Genomic DNA, 21358 nt, shown 5'->3' with positions numbered 1-21358 from the left:
TGGGGAGAGCTGCAGGGGTTGTTTTAAAGGGAAGGGTGATGTGCACAGCTGCTCCTGCCATCCTTCCTAGTGAAGAAGGGTTTTTCACTGCGAGTTTTCCAGTCTGGAGCAGATGACCTGTCGTGTTGTAGGTGACTGGTACGAGCAGCTGTACCCGCTGGTAGTCACGCTGAAGGACTGCATGGCAGAGGTGGTGACCAGGGCCAAGCAGTCCATGGCCTTTGTCCTGCTCCAGGAACTTGCCTGTGGCTTGCCCCAGTGCCTGATGCTGACCCTGAGGAGAGACATCGTCTTCAGCCAAGCAGTAGGTTGTCTTGTGTCGCTCACTTCCTTCTCTTGCTCTAATTATAAGCATACTCTTCATGCCAGTGTTTGTGGGTTTCTTTCTCATTGGTTTTTTTTTTTTCCCTTACAATTTGATACAGCTTTTTCATTTATTTTCCATTATATTCACCTAAATAATTTATAATGTGGTAAGAAATTAAATAGGAAGTAGAAATCCATGGTACTGGCTAGGCAGCATCCAAGCCAGGGAGATTTTTTTCTCCTGGTCACCTTGGAAATAGGGAGAAGACAATTTGTTTTCAGTTTGTGGCAGTGTTTTAAGTGTTTAAATACTATTAGCATGTCTTTCCTTAGAACTGTCTTTTCTTGGCAAATAACTGAAGCTCTTTATGTCTTCTCCTGTATATCATGTTTTTTTCAGATAGATTTTTTTCTAAACATTTCACTTAATTTCTCTCTTAAGTTGGCAGCTGCCTAGGAGATTCAGTTACATTAGATGTTGAACCACTTTCAAATCCATCAGAATTCACATGTTTAATTCACAGTCTTGCATGTTTGAAGCCTGACAAGTGAGGTTCTGGTCTTATTTATGTCAGTGTAAATAACACACAATGATACAAAACAAATTAAGCTTATCTAATATACCTTAACAGAATATTTCACTACTTTATACACCCCCAAAAAACCCATCAAAATACATTATTATGAAATCATGTACTTAGTCACTAAACAGAAATACCTATGCTGATTTCTCAAATATGTAGGTGCTACCTCTGTTGTGTATAATGATGGCAAGCCTCATTTTAACTGTTTGTCTTGTAACAGTTGAAATGTCTTGTATCTGTTTGTCTTGTAACACTCTTGCACATGTTTTAATTATCTTTACAACTCGCTGGATTGGTCTGTGGTTTTGCAATCAAATTGCACACAGGTTTACATGATCAAGGATTTTTACAACAGCTTCACACTGTTGGATTGCTGGTGCAGTATGAAGGACTCCTTAGCACATACAGTAAGTATTGCTCTTGGACAAAGTTCCTTATGTTCCCTGCCCAGAAGTTACCCAGGAAGTTCTTATTTTAACCTTAGCAAGCCTCTTATTTGGCTTGCTGAATCAAATCTTGTCCTTACAAGACAGTAGACTTGCACATAATAGCACAGCTGAAGTCATTGACACTGTGTTGTTAATTCTGCAGCAAAAGTTATTAATCTGTTTCATTCTGAGTTCCTCAGAGAACACGGCCTGCTTATTGTTCCATGCAGACCTGACCCAAAATAGCAGGTTTATAAAACTAATGCAAACGGAAGATTTAAACACTTACTGCTTTTATCAGCCTCGGCCCTGATCCCCAGTGCTGATAATGTGAAGATAGCCTGAAAACAGTTTCATAGTTTGTTACACATGCCATTATTTGATATGTATTAAAAAGGAAATTTGGAGGGAGAAATTGCCTTATGTTTCAAACTTTGAACTAGATCTATTGGAATCATTCCCTGAATCAGAGATTTTGACTAAAGTAGAGGAATTTAGCATTTGTGCAGCTTTATTATGCAGTTGCTCATTTGGAGATAGCTGTCTTCTTCATTTTACATGATGCTTGTTTTTATTCTCAAAACCTTTGTCCTCCATCAGCAGGAAAGCCTTTTGAAAACTTTCAGAATAGACAAAAATGGCTTTTCTGAGGTTATTTTATGTCTATATAGAGCAGGCTGATTTTCAGAATTGCTTAATACTCATGGTTACCATTTAGGGCACAGAATTGTCAGCAGTTCAAGAAATGAGTCTGGTTTTATGTAGGTTACTGTAATGTGGATTTAGAACTGTGATTTTTAGATGCACAGACTGGAAAATATATTGCTTTGCCCTGACCTATACAGTGACTGATCTGCCAACTCTGTTAATAGTCTCTTTAATCTTTTCATGTAGGTGAAGAAGCAGGGATGCTCGAAGACATGGCTGTGGGCATTTCAGATTTGCAGAAAGTAATGTTTAGAGTAATTGAAGCCAAGTCAGAAGATTTTTTGCCTATTATAAGTGGAAGGCGGTAAGAACTTTGTTTCTTGGAGCCCAGGAAACTGAGCTGCAGTTTTAATCTGTAGCCCATGAAACCCGTCTAATGGTTTTCTTGTTGCTGAGTTCTGTTTTATTGAAAGTGCATTGTTTTACTTTTTAGAAGGTGAGTTAGTAGGGATTCTAAAAGCCAGTAGGCTCTGGGTTACTCTCCTGATAAAAAGCTGAAGTTCCAGTTACTAATACAGATTAATCTGAGCAGCGTCTGTGTTGTGCAGAGCTGCTGGTGCATTATTCACACATGGATACTGAACCCTGGACAAGTGACAAGGCCATTGTTTACAAATGTGGTCTCTAACTGAGAAACTTTGCTTTTGAATGTCCTGAATTTGTATTTCAGCATGAGAAATGAAACTGCAGTTCCAAGAGTTAGGCCTTGATTGTTTTTAAGATGGAAACCAAAAAACTCCGATGCCACTTAGTATTAAAAACTTAGTAGTCACTTTTAAAAATGGAAGCCTTTTTTAGCTGCTGAAAATCACACAGGACATAGGCAGTCTCAGAAATCCTTGCACAAAATCACTTATCCTTTATGAATCTCACGTGAGTACTGCTGAATGTCAGGACATATACTGCAATAGTCCGTTTATTTTGGCTATTTGAGGGTTAACAAGATTGGAATGGATTTTTCATCTTTATTATTATTCTAGTCTGAAGCTCCAAATAGTTTTATTTTGCAAAAATCACTTCCTTAATAGTATCATTGCTCTTAAGATGACTGTAAATTAAATTCAGCTAAAAGCAGGAACTTTTAGAAAATATATGTTTCCTCTGAAGGGGGCTTTCACCACTGATTTACTTAATTAATCTGGATGATTCACTCTCATCATATGGGCTTTCTGAGAAGGGATTGAATAAATAACAGGAAGGCTGGAATATGATAGGCAATACAATGGGAATAATTAAAATTAAAAAAATTTTAAAAATAAAATCTACAAGGTTTATGTGGAGGAGTGCCATTCCTCTTAGAGCTGTGATAAGACTGCTCCTATCAAACAGCATTGGAAGTGAACCGTAAAAAGAAAAGATGAAAAGGTGAAAATCTAGTTATTTTCTAATAATTTTTTTAGAAACCCTCCATTTTTATTTTGGTTGTTATATGGTATGGCTCAATAAATGAGAGTGAAAGACTGTAGAAATGCAAGACAGAAAAATCAAACTACAAATTCTTATCTTGAAGAGTCAGCATATTTACTTGTAATTGTTTTTTCTAGGAAAGTGCTTAAACCTGACATTCTGTGTGCACAAACAAATCAATCCAAAGTGTGTGGCACTGTCTAGCAGTGCACTGATCATCTGGTGTGGGTGGTAGATACCAGCCACCCAGGGGAGGTGAAATTCTGTTCAGGAGCTCACATGCTTTTATTAGAGGCCATTCTTTTATTAGAGGCGCTTTTGGAACATTCTTTACAGAATCACAGAATATTTTGAGTTAGAAGGGACCCATATGCATCATCAAGTGCAACTCCTGGCCTTGCACAGGGCTTCCCAAGAATCACACCCCGTGCCTGAGAGTTCAGATGCTTCTTGAACTCTGTGAGGCTTGGTGCTGTGACACTTCCCAGGGGAGCCAGTTCAACCTGCTCAACCATTCTCTGGCTGAAGAAACTTTTCCTGACATTCAAGAACCCCATCCTCACTCTTGTTTTCATTGTTGCTAGTGAACATTACATTATAGAGGTCCAGCTCCCAGCAAAGATGTTTGAGCTGCTGCCACAAGAGATTAACGAGGGAAAGCTGCTTCGCATGTATCCAGTGCTCTTTAATGTTGGAATCAATGAGCAGCAAACACTGGCAGAGAGGTAAGGAAAAGTCACGTTGCATTTTCTGTCCAAGTACTCCATGCTGGTACAGGCTATCTCTCAGGATTAGAAACAAATCTTCTTTGTTATTTGCTCTTAGACAATCTCACATTGACTCAGTGTGTATTTTCAAAGGTATTAAAGGAAATAAACACAAGCTATGAAGCAATGTAGAACAGTGAAAAAGTCCAGATGAAGATAAGATCATAAGCAGGGCTCCGTTTCACAGAGTTGGTGCCATGTTTCTCTTGGATACAGGTGCAAAATGGATTTCTATTTCAGATGCAGAATTTTGGTTGTATGCAGTACTCTGAAATTCTCACACAAGTTTGAAAATTCAAAATTCTTACATCTTGAAGATGGGTTTGAAGAGACCAAACAAGTGATAAGCTAGAGAAATTAGTACTCCTCTGCAACAGATTGCTGGAAACTAATTAATTAGTATAAAAATAGTCATGGATTCACCAACGTATTAATTTTCTCTTCCAAGAGAAGGGTATCTGTCAGTCATGTTAAATTACCACATTTGTGCAGGGCTAAAACTGCAAAGTAGAAGTCAAGATGTCAATACAGACAGCTACTTTGTTAAAACTTCTTTTCTTTTAGCTGCTTTTATTAACAGAGCGTCCAAAATACCTAATGCTTATCTTGAGGTTGCATTTGCTCTAAGCCAAAAGCTTATAGCAAAGCTGTAGCTGGAGTAATGGAGGGAGACAGTGAAAATCCTTAACCTGGGTAATAGGCAAGAAGTTAAACACCACAGGATTTTATCTCCTGTTCACTGTAGACAGCCAAGTAAACCCAGTCTTTTAAAGAAGTCTACTAAAGAATGTCATCAGGTAGCTTTGTGAATGTTTATGGGACACTTCTCCAAGTTGAGTGGTGGTATGTGAGAAAATTTAGGCAGAAAGTTGAAATGGGAGACATAGACTGAATCTAAAGACAGTAAAATCTGGCATTTTACTGTGAAAGAGCTGGATAGCTGGTTAGAGAACTTGGAAACTTCTTGAAAATGAAAATAGGTTATTCTGATGACATAAAGAGAAAAGTGCTGAGAGGAGTGACGTGGCCAAACTCATAATGTGCAAAACCAACAAAATCAGTCATGACAGTTCTGAGTGGGACACTCAAAAAATAAGAGGTAAGACATGATGTGGTAAGCAAGAAGCAGGCTGGTGGGAGCTTACACGAGTGAGATAGGCAGGAAGGACTGAGTTATGAATAGTCTGAGGAAAAATTTGACAACATTTAGAAATAGCCTGATTACCTGGGGGCTTGTAGAGGAGTTGGTATGAAAAGATGCCTGGCTTGCAAGTGAAGTGGCAGGAAGTGTTGTTCCCAGTGGTCATTTTACATTGTGTGCAAAGAAAGCCATAGGAGAAAACAAAATAACTGCATATTTATAAATATGGATATGTACTAATATCTGCCAAGAAAATAAGTTCAATGCAGAAGCAGCTTTAATGCATGCAGTTACAGTCTGCTTTTGTCTTAATTCAAAATGCTGCTTAACTCCTAAAGTTGTACATTTGTTTTTGAGACTGAAAACACCACACACAATTTATGGCTAAAAACATGGAGGGGTTTGTGGGATAAAGAACCTGAGAATATAAAAACACTTTCGTGGCAAATTTCTAGGAAATGTTACTGTATTAGAAAAAAAATCTTTTAATTTGTTTTTTGATAGAATACACTTGAGAATGTTTCCGATTTAAAAGAAATGTTCTCATGTGACAGTGCAGCAATGGCTACTAAGGAAGTAGTTACATCTTCTCCCTGTGGCCTGTTGAAATATTTGCTTCCCTTGTTCCCAATTTAGCAGCATATTTGGTATCTTCTGATCTGTGTCCCCTTCTCTCTGAGTTTCTCACTTATCTGCCCATGCCTCTCTTCCTGTACTCCTCCATTCCCGTTTCAAATCTATTCTGAAGATGAATTTCAAAACTTTGGCCCTAATTGTCATGGGGACATTCGTGTCTTTACAATCATATCTCTTGTAGTACCGTGAGATTTAGTTTCTTGGCATGTGAAATGTGGCTGTTGTAGAAATCTTGGTCTCAGAGAGAAAGATATTTGTTTTTATAGCTACAGTTATTTTGTAGATAAGCTTCTCTTCCATCTTGTGTCACTTCCATATTATCCAGCTCTTACAGAAATTGGTATGCTTAAGCAGTAGCAGCACTAAGAGATGGAGAGTTGGTGTTCTCTGCCTGTGGTACCCAATTTTTGGAATTGGAATTCCCCCAAAGTGCCTTTCCATTTATTCACGATTTGTGAGGGGAAAAGAATAAGTGCCTTATTGCATGTTTGTAAATAGATTGCTTTGTTAATAAACTTTTGGAAGAAGTATGCATCAGCGATGATCTCGTTTCCAAAAATTAATTCCAAAGCATACAAGAACTTAACTACTGCATGTTTGACAAAATCTAATGCATTTAGCACCAAAGTTATTTCTTTATGCAAAGAAATAACTATGAAGGATAATTTATCTTTTGTTGTTGTTTGTGGGTTTTGGGTTTTTTTTCATAATTTATTGTGTATTTTCATAGGTTTGGAGATACCACTTTGCAGGAAAACATTAACCAGGAAAACTTAGAGCTTCTCAAAGAATATTACAAGTTATTTACAGAAAAAATGCCTCCTGATTGTGAGTACAAAATAATGCAATGTCCAAATCGGTTTGAAAAGCTTTGAGTAGGTAGAAGGTTATAAGACAGTAATATTAGCAGAATCCCATAACTTGTTCCATAAATTTAAACATTTTGTACCTGTACATGACCCTGCTGGTCTCAGGAGTGATTTCAGGCCTTGTGCCACAGCAGAAACTACAGAGAAAATGAAACAGAGGAATGATGAACTGAACAGCTATTTTAAGTTATTAAAATAATAAGTTTGTTAATATTTCATGTAGAGGACAGTCTGTACCTACTGTATTTTTACATAAATACTTGGTGGGCAATTTCATCAGCTTCAGTCATACCCTCTGTTCTTATTCTGAAAATATGTTGAGGTTTGGTGAACCATGGAGAAATCTGCAGATCAAATACAAGCAATGAGCCACATCATCATTATATGAACGACAAGGTTTCATTGGAATAGGCCCTGTATTCCACTTCTGTAGAACTTCTGTATTATAAACATAAGCATTACTATGCTGTTACTCTGATTGCCAGAAGCAAGGACTGAAGAAAACATCTGCATCAATCGAATCCTGTTAGTTTTAATGCCCAAACTATAGTCCCAAATGTGGGAGATTTAACTGCCTGATGTTTAAATGCTATGTAAAACTTTAATACATCACATGCGTATGTATACATGTTTATCTCTTATATCAGGATGATTTTAATTTGTTAATCATTTTGACAGAAACAAAAGCCCTTCCTAAATGATGGGCAGGATGCCCATCCATCCCCCCACAGACCTAGTATTTATTTCCAGGATGTCTACAGAGAAACTCATACAATAAGTTGGGTGATTAATTGAGGGGAATGTTGCTAAGAAAACATCCTCGAAAAACTAACCTCATGCAGGTTAGGACTAAGGTAGATCTGCTACCTCATAAATGGATTTTATTTTATAAAATACTGCATGCAGACAGTATTGGCTACTTTTCATTAACACAATTTAAACTTGTACTGCCTTCCTGAAGGATTATTAGTGAGCCACACAGTTCCTGGACTTCTTTCAGACTGTGAAGGCTTTTGAGAACTAATTGTGTCTAGTTCATCGTGTATTTTCTGGTTATTATAACTTTCTTGCTTTTTTTCTTTACCTTTAAGAACTCAGTCTCTTCTTTATACAATTTTTTGTGGAACATAAAGCATCTTTTGGTTCCACTGCCCTTCCCAGTAGCTCCCTGCCAGTATACAGAGTCAGTCTTTTGCCTTGGAGAAATGTGCCTTTTAAACCAGCCCCCTGGGAAAAAAGGGAAGCTCTCAAACTTGTTCATTTGTGGCAGGACTTAATCCCACTCCTGTTCCCCCTCGTCTGGAAGACAAACCTCCATACAAGGCTGGCAGCAACCCTGGTGCTGGGGCCACGTGAGAGGCATTCAATATTGATGGCTTTTTGATGGTTTTGTCCCACCTATCCAGATAATTTCCTATAATGCCAAATCTGTGCTACAAAATCAATGCAGGACTGTGTTCCCAAAGCTGTCAGTTCCAAACAGTGCTCAAAAAGCCCAACAGAATTTGAGCATTTGCAGCCCTATTTGCCAGGCTGTTGGATCCACCCTTGGTAGCCTCCCTGGCCTGCTGCCTCATTCATATATTCCCTTTCAAAGAATTCAATTTCCCACTCCCTGAAAGGTATTGCCACCTTCGCTGTTAGTTTTCCTCTTGTGTCTGTATTTCTCCTTGGCAATAATAGTCTTGCTTGTAACTAAGCATCCACTGACTTTCTGTCTTTAGGATGAACATACACTTCGTCATTTACCCATTTGTTAACTTCTTAAATTCTTTTAGCAGAAACTGAAAATAAGAGCATGTTTCCAGCAAGGTTCCTACCAAAAATGCTGACCAAATATAGCTCAAAATGGTACTGCTTTTATAGAAATACTAAGACAGTAAGGGTCCAAAAACGTAAGATAGTTGTTTAGTAGTACGTAAGTACCTGAAAACAAAAAGGCTGTTTGGTATTTCCAGGCTTCTCCCCCTTATCAGCCTGATTTGGTGGTTTGGTACTGTGGGGGACCCAAGGAGTTTAGGCCATTGATCATTTCCAGTCAAGGTGCAACCCCTTTGGCAGTACTGTGAATTAGGAGACTCTTGCTGTACCTGTGCTGAAGTCATCCCTCTGAGATGTCACGTTTTCTGCTGTGACCCAAAGGAAAGCTACTGGGAGCAATAGAATGTTTAGTGATACATTTGCATCATCTCAAAGCATCTTTGCCATTTTGTGCTCTCTGTTTTAAAGAAACAGATGCACCCATAAGTGTAATAGTCTAGCAGAGTGTGATGTGGTTTTATGTGCTCTACATTATCTAATGTACAATCAGAGCTTGTGATACAGAGGTAAAACAATCCACATTAAAATTATTGCAAAACAGATTCTGGATGTACGTTTTCCTCCCTTTTTCTTTTTTTCTTGTTTGTTTGTGAGTTTTTTTAGACAGCACAGTATGACTGGAGCAACTTAGTTCTTTTTGAATAGATTTAAAGTACTTCTTCCTATGAATCATGGATAAGGGAAACTACAGAATTTATTAGATGTAAAAGGTAAAAGCCTGTTGATGAGAGGGATCATTCCAACTTGGATCACGTTAGGAGAATGGATATTGACCTTCATTAATACTTCCCTCATTTTTTTTCTTCCAATTGAGTATAAGTTTTTGGGCTTGGGTTTGGGGCTTGGGTTGTGGGGTTTTTTCCCCTCACTGGATGGATAATTTACTTTCTCTGCTTGAAGAAATCCATTGATCAATTTAGTTTCACTTTGTTCCACTTGATTCTGGCCCCTTTATTTGGTGATAACTATGATTTAAATTCTTTTTACTTTGCCACCATGAGAAGAAATAATTTCAAAAAACAGATTCTGCATGTTTTTATTGATTTTCAGAACTAGCAAGGATAAATGCAACATTAGAAAAATCCCTCCTCTATATACATATGAAACAGAGGGGGAAATTAAATTGCCTACTCTTGAATTTTTGCTGGAGATGTAGGATAAATTAAACTTCAACTTAAATTCCATACCCAGAACAAGCAGGTAAATTTTTGGATTTTAAGCAAACTTGAAATTATTTTCTACTTCAAAATAAAGCCCCACTTAATTTCAGGAGAAAGATACTTTGTTACTTTTTAGAGGGGATACTAAGTGCTGTTTAACCCTTATCTTACATTATAGAAAAATCTAAGGCATATTTTAAAACAAAAACTAGATGTTTCAATTTGAAAACAAAACCCTAATTTTTTACTTTAATTTTAAAAAATAATCATCCCATCAAAGCAGGTTGTAATACACTCAGTTTTTTTTTTATTTTTCTGATTTCTTTTGAATGTCTGTAATAGCTGATGAACAGAACTACAGCAGAGATTTGGTTTTGTTTTTCACCATCCATTTATAAGATAAAGGTTGAAGATACTTCAAATTTCCACGTGAAGATCTTAGGGAGGACAAGGCAATACTCAAAAGACATAAGGTTTGCTTATTCCTTAAATATTTAGCTGGTAATTTCTATCCTGTGTTCCAAAACAAGGCTGTAAATAATAGACCTGTTCTTTACCATGAGCATTCTTTAGTCGGGACAATCATATCACCAACCTTATCAAAATGAGCAACTTTTTTCGTCCTTTTTTCCCAGGTTTACCACATTTTCAAGAACAAAATGATTTAAAGGGATTGCTAGAAAGTCTTCATCAAAATATCCAGGCCAAAAAGAGAAAGAATGTAGAAATCATGTGGCTGGCTGCAACGGTGAGCTCTCTTGTTTCAAAGAAATTGATGAACTAACCATAAACTCATTTTCATAAGCTTGCTGACTTTGTAACTGCAATGGATTTTAAGGAAATGACTGGAAAACTCACTGGTTAAAGGAGGCAGATGTGCTGTAATAGTTTTTTGCAGACAATTTCTTTTTCTCACTTTTTAAACTGGTAGAACCTGCTAGAATTTGAGTGATTTGTTTGATATCCATTCTTTGATAATATAAAATTACTCAAAATAATTTTTTAGTGTCCTTGAGGTATGATGTGGGACATGATTGCTTGGTTCCCTTACTTTAACTTTCTGAAATGTGTATTTCTGGTCCTAGTGATCTACACACTGTTATTCTATATTCCATTTATTTATTGAAAAAGATGTAAGAAGAAAACTTTGTCAGTGCAGTAGCTGTGCAATATCACTTTTTTATTGCAGTGGAAGTACAAGATTCCACATATGAGCCCATCACTCATCCAGAATAATTACCTGGGATTTTTTTACTTTATTTTATAAATGATTTTTTAATATTTTAAAATTTTTTTAGGACTCATTCACATCGAATAGCCCCAATGAATCGGGGGCTTCCAAAGATACTAGTGCAAAGAGAATTAATCTCTTCAATGAAACAGTTCTTTCACATAATTATTTAAGCAGATTATCATATAGTACTTGTTTTAAATCCCAGTGCAACTGTTCAAATTTTTAAACAGATTTAACTTTTAAAATTTTCAATTATATGATGGAAGAAACACTCATAGGTTCTCCTTCACTATCCTGTACCTCTTTGGATTCTAAGTAAGATTCCCTTAATTGGTTCCCTAAATTAAACTTTTGAGATTGTCCTCACCATGGTATCACAAAGAACTTAAAGGCTCTAAGTATTTTCTGATTTTTATAGAATTTAATAGTATTTATTGTTTAATAGAATTTCTAAGAATGCAATTAGCATTAGATGAAGAAACACTTATTTGCTGGACTGACACTGGTCATGTTTCAGTTCATGTTCCAGTTCATCCTGCGAGCTCTCCCATGATAGCCAATGCGGGAAGTTTCTTTTTGTGATTCCTGCTGTAGTTTATTGCCTTGCTGCATTCTCACAAACATTTTGAGGTTTTGTACCATTACACCTGTGATTCCCCAGGGATAGGTGTAAGCAAAGTATTACCTTTTCTCAGGACAGGTTATATCTGGGAAATGGTAGATTTGGGCACAGAAGCTCTCCTTCAATTTTTCTTTTTCTAGTAAAATATCATTTGAAACCATAGTATAAACTAATGGAATGATACAACCACAGATTGATTCCTAAGAGGAGGAATCATCCTCCAAAATGTCATGTTTCCTTTATGTGTTATAACTTTTTCAAAGTATAAGTGAAAGTAGACAATCCATGGCAGCAATTTGTTAAACTTTATTAATTGTGAGCCATACATTGAACAGTTCACCTGTTGAAAATAAAAACTATGTAAGTTAGATGTGTCTGACTCCATACCTTCACAAGAAGTTAGTCTGCTACATTCATGTTTGTGAGTTAAGACTCACCATATCTTCATTCATCAGATATTCAGACAATTTAGCTTTCATTGAACAGGGCAGCTGCTGCATTCAGTGAGGAAACGGTGAAGGAACTGTTTCTTTTATAGTTATGAAAGTCCCATGTCAAATTCAGGAATTCAGTGTACTGGTACTAACTTCCAGAAGATGTTTTCTTCTTGAGAAGTGCTGTAGCTGTCTGGAAGCCCTCGCTGGGCTTGCAGAGCTGTAGGGCTGCGCAGCCTGGTAGGAAGGAAGGGCTGACCTGTGGGGCCTGCCCGTGTTTCAGATTTGCCGCAAGCTGAACGGAGTGCGCTTCACCTGCTGCAAGAGTGCCAAAGACAGGACATCCATGTCAGTGACGCTGGAGCAGTGCTCCATCCTGAGGGACGAGCACCAGCTGCACAAAGACTTCTTCATCCGGGCGCTGGATTGCATGAGGAGGTACGTGGGGCTCCATGGAACTCTGAGCCAGGCCAGGGCTGCCAGCGAACAGGGCCTGAGGCTGGTTCTGAGGGCCCAGCAGAGCCTGAGGCAGGTTCTGAGTGCCCAGCAGAGCCCAGGGCCACGGGCACACAGGGTCTGAGGGTGGTTCTGAGTGCCCAGCAGAGCCTGAGGCTGGTTCTGAGTGCCCAGCAGAGCCCAGGGCCACGGGCACACAGGGTCTGAGGGTGGTTCTGAGTGCCCAGCAGAGCCCAGGCTGGTTTTGAGTGCCCAGCAGAGCCCAGGCTGGTGCTGAGTGCCCAGCAGAGCCCAGGGCCACGGGCACACAGGGTCTGAGGCTGGTTCTGAGGGCCCAGTAGAGCCCAGGCCTGCCTGCACAGGGTCTGAGGCTGGTTCTGAGTGCCTAGCAGAGCCCAGGCTGGTGCTGAGTGCCCAGCAGAGCCCAGGGCCACGGGCACACAGGGTCTGAGGCTGGTTCTGAGTGCCCAGCAGAGCCCAGGCTGGTGCTGAGTGCCCAGCAGAGCCCAGGCTGGTTCTGAGTGCCCAGGGCCATGGGCACACAGGGTCTGAGGCTGGTTCTGAGTGCCCAGCAGAGCCCAGACTGGTGCTGAGTGCCCAGCAGAGCCCAGGGCCACGGGCACACAGGGTCTGAGGCTGGTTCTGAGTGCCCAGCAGAGCCCAGGCTGGTGCTGAGTGCCCAGCAGAGCCCAGGCTGGTTCTGAGTGCCCAGGGCCACGGGCACACAGGGTCTGAGGCTGGTTCTGAGTGCCCAGCAGAGCCCAGACTGGTGCCGAGTGCCCAGCAGAGCCCAGGGCCACGGGCACACAGGGTCTGAGGCTGGTTCTGAGGGCCCAGCAGAGCCCAGGCTGGTGCTGAGTGCCCAGCAGAGCCCAGGCTGGTTCTGAGTGCCCAGGGCCACGGGCACACAGGGTCTGAGGCTGGTTCTGAGTGCCCAGCAGAGCCCAGACTGGTGCTGAGTGCCCAGCAGAGCCCAGGGCCACGGGCACACAGGGTCTGAGGCTGGTTCTGAGTGCCCAGCAGAGCCCAGGCTGGTGCTGAGTGCCCAGCAGAGCCCAGGCTGGTTCTGAGTGCCCAGGGCCACGGGCACACAGGGTCTGAGGCTGGTTCTGAGTGCCCAGCAGAGCCCAGACTGGTGCTGAGTGCCCAGCAGAGCCCAGGGCCACGGGCACACAGGGTCTGAGACTGGTTCTGAGGGCCCAGCAGAGCCCAGGCCTGCCTGCACAGGGTCTGAGGCTGGTTCTGAGTGCCCAGCAGAGCCCAGGCTGGTTCTGAGTGCCCAGCAGAGCCCAGGCCTGCCTGCACAGGGTCTGAGGCTGGTTCTGAGTGCCCAGCAGAGCCCAGGCCTGCCTGCACAGGGTCTGAGGCTGGTTCTGAGTGCCCAGCAGAGCCCAGGCCTGCCTGAGCAGCAGCCTGACTGCTGCTGGGTCACCTCAGGGCAGGCTCTTTGCAGCGGTGTGTTTTATCTGTCATTAACAGTTTGTGAGACAGATATGTGAAATCTTGCAAGGGTCAGCTCACCGAGTGTAGAATATGAGCAGTAGTCTGAGCAGCAGTTGCTTTTAAAAAAAGTTATCTTTCAATTTTGAGGGTATTTTAAAAACCATTTGCGCAGTCATTAAATTTTTTGTTCGACATCTACACAAACACAGAGAAAGCAAAAGAAAAATTTGTTACGCATGGCAATTCTTACTAGTCACGTTATTGAAAAGAAACATCCAAGTAGGTTTGGACTGGTGGTGTTTGCCACTAATACCTGATGAAATCTTTACTGCGCTTTAGAAGAAGTGAATTAAAACATGTTTTATTCTAAATTGCAACTATGCAGAAATTGAGGCTGATATTATCAGGAATGTGTAATTAAAAGATGTAAAGATTTTTCATTACCTGAGTCTTTGATGAATAAAAAAACCTTCTTGAGCAAACAAATGTCAATCATAAAATTAATCCACATGCTAGATTATCTAAAGAAACTTTCATCATTGGTTTTAATGAGCTTAATCATATAGTTTTAATCATATAGTAACAGTTCTAATCACATTGTCAAGAGGAGTTTTAAAATGTGTATCCCCGACACTAGAATAACATATAACAAAGGTCACTGCAAAACTAATAGAAAATATTTTGGTCAGCCTGCAAAGAAGTAACTGAATCATATCTTGGACTTTTCTTAAACACAAATTGTTTGTATGGTGGCTTTATAAAGATCCTAATAAGTAAACAAGCATGTTTACGGTCTGTAATGGGTAATTCTGGACCTTCATATTTATTATTGCCAGAATAGGTGCTTAATGTGTAGACTAATACTGTAGGTTTGCCCACATAAACCCTTTGTCCTTTGGCAAAGATAGCTGCTCTGAAGAGAAAAGGTAATTTTATAAAGAGTAAATGAGCTGAGATGGCTTAGCTGTAGGTTTAGTTGACAAGTGCTACTAATGCAGTGAGATGTGGTGTGTTGAACTGAGCTGTATTGTTTTGGATGTATTGCACCTTGCATAAATCCCTCAGTCTCTGTAGTGATTCAGTGAGTGAATGAGTTTTGTGCAGTCTTTCATAACTACATATTTTATCATTAATGAATTCTGAGTTTTCTGTGTTAAATTTTGTTTTTTGGCATTTCAAATGCTTTTTTTTTTTTTTCTGGTATGTCTCCAATAAATACAAAAGTATGTAAACTACAGTAAGTTACCAGACAGGAAAATAATTTAATTACATAAAATCGCCATAATGTTAGAATAGCTTTGAGTAGAGTAGGAGATTGGAAAATTTTCACAGACATAAATATAATTTTAAAAAACCTGAACTTGTTAGTAAAAAAATGTAGTAGGTTTTTGTAGATCAAAATATAAATGGTTTTGAGTGGGTTTATGTCATGTGAGTGATTTGAAAGTTGAGAAGATTAACACATTAGTTATATTTGCAGGCAACAGTAATTTGAAGTCACAGAAGAATGTTGTAAAGGCAAAAAAATCAGAATAATACTTAAAAATTAAACAAGCAAATGGGTATATGAGGTTGAAGCACCATTACAAAAATGTAAAATCTATCAGTTATGCTGTACTTTCAAACAGACAAAAGCTTTATCCTGCTCTTGCCCTGTATATGAATTTCAGAACTGAATTAAAGTAGGTGAAAAATGAGTTACTTTGACTTGGGTAATAGGATTGTCTGAGGACTAAAGCAAAGGCTTTGCAGTAGTGGCAGTAGCATACAAAATAATTTGCACCATCAGGATAGTAAAGAAATAAATCTTCTAACTATGCTGGTTGCTATCAGTCTAACACAATACTAGAGGTTTAAAAATAAAATACAAAAAAAACCCAGCCAAATTCCTCTTTTTCCCTCCCGAATTCAAAATTTTCACGTCTAAGAAGAGAACCTATTTTCCTTCAAGGGCAGACAGAGAAAAACTATTTGCCATTTAATTTGCAATTTTAGCAGTTTTTTTCCCAATGAATCTTCTCTAGATCACTTTGTTAAAGTTTGTCAATCAAATCCCTTTGTGCTGATTGCCACAAATTGCTTTTATGCCTTTCAGAAGAACAAGTAGACATGAAAAATTCAGTTTTACCATCTAGAATCCTAACAGTTTGGGTTGACCTTTGAAAGGCTTCTTTTAAGAGTTAACAGTGGGAGGTAGAGACTGCTGTGAAACTAAGTGAACTGTAGAAGTAAATGGTGATTCAAAAGCAGACTTTATTGGAAATGCCATAATTTTGAGATATGAAAATTATAAAGGTGCCTGTGTAGCCATTAGACTTTTTCTTTGTCTGCCAGTGGTGACAGAGCTTTTGCAGTGGAAAAAGGAAGCATGCGTTTACAGGTTCATGCTTCCTTGCCACCAGCAGCTTGGAGATGCTGCCCTCCTGTGTGCTGCTGCTTTTCAGCTTCTTCAGGGTGCCCAGAATTTTGAGCAATCCAGAAGTGATTCCCAAAGTTTCAGCGTATTTGCCTTGGTGTACATTGCATAACTCTGTTTTGGAAAATACTGCCTGTAGCTGTTCTTTTAATGACTTAGTTTGTAAGTGGAATTGTTGTCGTTTAGTGATAAACTCTACAATGTTTGTTGCTTCTTTATAAAAAAAGGCTGTACAAGAATGCTTCTATTAGTTCTTCCTTTCACTTATGAAAAATGTGGAAAATGAAGCAATGATGGCAATGCACACTTTCTCATTTACAATATGTAATAGATGGCTTTGTCCTCAGTCATAAGTCGGGCCATTATGATGCTGCAATTGATGTGTACCTGGAGCAGCCATTCTATAAATAATTCCACATATTATAATTTCCTTGATATAGGTTTGTGACTTCCATTGATCTTAGTGACAGGCATAGTTCAGAATGAGGAAAATCAATATATCATCCCCTCTGTATCAAGTGCTTGTAATTCACATCGTATTAAAACCCTGTTTATAATGTCTCTGCCACTTCCAAGTCTCTTTTTGCAGGCATCAATATTCTTATTTTTCCCTTCACCCATACCTGAATGTTTCCTATCATTCAGTGTTAAGTCTATTCCAAGAGACAGAGAGGCACAAAACTGGTTTACCTGAGTTCATTGCAGTATCTGTCACATGGTTCTATTTTTTTGGTCTTTAGAGCTGACTGCTGTTAAGGGAGGATGGACTGGTGGGCAATGCATAATGAAGTAGCTCTGTAAAAAAAAATAGATTTTTTTCCCTTTTTAAAATTTATTTCTTTTCTGACTCTATTTAGCTTTATTGTTTCAGTGACAGGATCCCTTTTGGAGGCTGTGGGTCATGAATAACCTCAGGATCTCCTGTCATTGGGCATGTTTCCAATAAAGCCTCAAAGCAGTAACAAAGGCCATGACAAATCCACTGTCTATGGTGAATCCTCCATGCTGTCAGCCTTATCATCGTTCTGAGCTGGGCACAACACCTGTCACGTGTTTCTGACATTGAATACAAAATTTGACTCAGTGTGGCACACACTGTTTCCACTTGAAACGGTTAAGGATATTTCAGGGTGTCTTAGATAAAGTGCCTATCAAAAATCTCCCTGAAGCACGAGTTCAAAGAATGAATGATCTGGACAACAAGTATTGGGCTTTTGATGAGCCAATTATAAAGAAAATATCTCCTTTTTTAAAGAGCTGTTTGAGGACATTAAAAATGAGTGAGTTGAGGAGGAGGAATATCTGACCTCCACCACCTTTTCTTTTTTCTTTTAGAAGTATAAGCACAGTGCAAACAAAACTTTCGAAAGGCAAGCCTGACTTCCAGTATAGATTTTTACATCATTCTATGGCTCTTTAGAAACTTAACATCTCTATTTGGAGGTGGAAGCTGTAGATGATTTGCATCACCTGATGTGCTGATAGGAGCCTGGGCATTAAGTAACAGTAAGGTCCAGTTTTGGTGCTTTGAACTGCCATCCATCTTGTTTTCTAAAAGTTAATTCACCTGTTGTGATTAGACAAAGCTAGCATGCAAGTAGTTAGATTATTGTAAAATATTGTTTGGTGTTCACTTTTGAGGTTTTTCTAGTTGCTTATGGAAAACTTCATTAATTTTCTCATTCATCTAGTGCTTTATTGCTTATTAAGAGCTTCCATGAAAAACTCGGTCTTAGCAGAAATCAACAACCAGATGTTTATAATCACCAGACTGAGTAATACCAGGTTTCTTCCTGTTATATTTCACTTTGATTAAGATTTCCTGGAAGAGTGTGTGGGAAAAGTCCTGTATGCATGTTCATTATCTATTGAAAATCCAGTTCCTACAGCTGAATTACCATGGCTTTGGCCATGTTCAGCTAAATCTCAGGAAGAACAACACTGCCAAGTCTAAAATGTAGATAAGAAAGAAGCAGGAAATGAGAGTAAGAGGGCAGTAGTAGCATACAACAGCGAGTTAAAGCTATCAAACATGAAATTTCTTCTAGAAGTTACTGGCCTCTAAACCAGTGTTCTTCTCAGAGTGATATAACTTGGACAGGGAGGGCTCATAACTTCCTGTCTGCAGTCCCAGCAACCTACAGACTGTCCAAAGGTGGGAGGGGGCACACAAGGATGAAGCAACCAGCTGCTCTTCCAGACAAGGTGGTTTTGTGATAGCAGATCCTGCATTCCTTCAGGAGAAAGGTGACGGAGTGTCAGGCTATAGCTCTGGCTGCCTTGTAAAGGAAGCAGCTAAATACATTTCTAGGTTTATCTTTCCTCTCATTTTAGACTCCCTTGATCCCTTCATAAACTTAGTTTCCTATTGTAGGAATGCTCTCTGGCTCAGATAATCATCTTTTCTTGTCCAGCAGCCTGGTTTCAGGTTTTTTTTCCCTGAGTCCCATCCTTTGGGATGGAACACTGGCTCAGGGCCAGCCACCATCTCTGGGGGCTAGCTTAGTGCTTAAGATGTACATGACATGAGAGAATTCAGCATTCAATCTCCACATTATCTTTTTCCATTTTTTATTATGATGCATTCATAAGGTGACCAGGCACATTCTGTTATACAATTGTGCTTTCAAATAATTAGGGTCCTATTCAGCTTCAGACACTGGATCTGAATTTTTCTATCTCAGGTTCTTTAGGGAAGGAAGCTAAAATCATATTGGATACCAAAATAAAAGGAGAGATGTAATTGTGTGTCATCATCAGCCCCCGTATTTTATAACCATAATTTGAGGAACTGTCTTTGATGTATGGGGGTTTTCTCCCTTCAGCCTGCTGCTTTTTCTTTTTCCAATGAGCATTTCCCTGTTTCTTACTCTCTTGCAGTAACATCTTAGTGTGTGGTATTTTTATAGAAACTCTTCTGACAGTGGCTTTTCTCAGCTTAGTTTTAGCAGTAGTTTCTACTTGTTGCTTTCTGTGGCAGCTCTGGTTTGGTGAGTGACATTTTGTAAGCGTGTCCTTACCATTACAGCAGCCACTGGTGACCTTTCACTGGAATCCCTGGCAGCAACAAGTTGTTTCTCAGTATTAACCTGCAATACAAGTCCTGGTAGCTGTTTGCAGTGCAGTGACCAGAGGAGTTTCCATTTGGATCATTATGTACCTATTATGTATTTCCTACTTTCATGATGTTGTCTGCAGTCAGCTGGAACTAAACCCAGGAATGGAGACAGCAGTATTATATTGCTATCCTATTCTCTAGATCATCCAGAGATAAAGCTGGGAGATAGTTTGGGGAATTTGCATTCTTAGTAGTGGAGGTCTCTGCTATAATTTGTATGAATAGAAAGCACATGTTTGTAAGGAAGTTAATGCAAAGGAAATGTTGGAGTCCTGCCAAAGTGCACAGCCCGCTCCACAGCTGACTCCTAATGATAGAACAGTTAAAGTAGTTTCTGCAGCCCTGGGACTTAGTGGTGCTGCAGTTGTCCTGTGGGTCTAACCAAACCCCTAATGCCACAATCCCTGGGCACTGGTTTGGCTGTGCATCTGCAGTGCTGTTCCCGTGCCCTGGTCTGGGTTTACTTCCCTGCCAGCCTGTCTCCTCTCCCCAGCCTGCAAGTTGCCATGTGTGTGTTGTCTTCCAGCAGTGGGAAAAGCCCTTGGCTTTTCTGCTCTGTTGGAGATGCTCCTAATGCCCCAGGAAGGTGCCAGAGCGCGTTTCTGCCTCTGCAGAGTCTTGTGATTCCAGACAAGGCTTAGCCAAGATCTACAGTCCCTTAGACCACGGAGATCAGCGCGTGGGAAGGGAATCACTGCTCCCTCTCTCTTCTGTTAAGGGATGACATCCTTTGGTATGTGAACCAGCCTCTTTTGTTAGGTTGCCTCTTGCTGAGGGAGACAATGCCTCTGTGTGTGCTGCTCAGGAACTTCACTTACTGCTCCGTGAAATTGTTGTGTAGTACATAGATAAGAAACCTTCCTTTCTGTCCCTCTCATTCATCCTATGGGTTTTCTGATGTATCATCAGCTTTAATTTCATGCTACAGCCTCCCCTTGGCTGCACGTCTCCTTACCCTTGTGGGAACACTGTAATGTGTGAGCCTTCTTATCCCACATTTCAGTTTAGCTGAACTCAGTCCTTGTGCCCAAAGAGGATATGTACACATTGCTGTTCCTTCCCCTCACACCGAGAGCTAGCATGTGCCCTTTGCTTCTAGAGAAAGACAGGCTAAAAAGGCATCATATTATCTGCAATAGATCACTGAGATACACCTGACTTTAAAAAATATATATATTTACTCTTCAGCCCCTCTCCACTCAGCATTTTTCCGATTTGAGGAACTTGTTTAGATTACTGAAACATTGAAAAGACTGAGGTGCAATCTGATCACACAGTCATGTATTTTATAAAACCCCGTTGTAGGATCATCTGGTTAATAGTTTGTGTCCTGGGTGAACTGAAAATCTGATGAAAATACATAATTCCTGTCAAAATAGTGTTGGCTTTTATATTTGATTTGCAACCATCGTTCCAAAGTTGGTGGTTTTTTAATTTAAATTCCTTTATAATTCTTTCATAACTGTTGATAGCAGAGCATCTACAGAATACAAAGTAATCAGCTCAGAAAGGTTTGCAGCTTCCAACAAACTGCCTTGTGGTGTGTAGTAAGTAAAATATGTGAGGGTCCAGAGTAGTTTGTTGTGGAGTGTTTTTCATATGGTTTTGGTTTGGTTTCTTTAGGGTTTTAGCTCATGGTGTTTAACCAAGACTGGCATGGTCTCTGTTCTAAGTTTATTTCTCCTAAATGGTTGTTACATTGAAAGCCTCAGGAAAGCAAATGAAAATGGGTAAACTGGCACTGTGGCAGAGGCATTATTGGCTGGTTTTGAAGTGATCAAAGTAGCATCAGGCAGAGGCAAGCAGCT

The 21358-nt window shown here is 39.7% G+C and overlaps 1 protein-coding gene across 1 annotated transcript in view; it reads left to right on the top strand.

The window, feature by feature from the left end:
- LOC128949760 (type II inositol 3,4-bisphosphate 4-phosphatase-like) overlaps positions 1-21358 on the top strand; it is an 88316-nt gene that overhangs the window by 52665 nt on the left and 14293 nt on the right. The window contains exons 8-14 of the mRNA XM_054294619.1: positions 132-303; positions 1173-1297; positions 2213-2330; positions 4018-4158; positions 6708-6805; positions 10463-10575; positions 12401-12555. Of these exons, the coding sequence (XP_054150594.1) occupies positions 132-303; positions 1173-1297; positions 2213-2330; positions 4018-4158; positions 6708-6805; positions 10463-10575; positions 12401-12555 (922 nt within the window). The remainder of the gene's footprint in view (positions 1-131; positions 304-1172; positions 1298-2212; positions 2331-4017; positions 4159-6707; positions 6806-10462; positions 10576-12400; positions 12556-21358) is intronic.

This window comes from Melozone crissalis, unplaced genomic scaffold (assembly GCF_028551555.1).
Source record: "Melozone crissalis strain CALT ecotype California unplaced genomic scaffold, PUWL_Pcris_2 ptg000280l_1, whole genome shotgun sequence".
NCBI classification, from domain to species: domain Eukaryota; kingdom Metazoa; phylum Chordata; class Aves; order Passeriformes; family Passerellidae; genus Melozone; species Melozone crissalis.
Note: the sequence above shows the minus strand (reverse complement) of the source record. Positions and strands in the feature narration are given on the sequence as shown.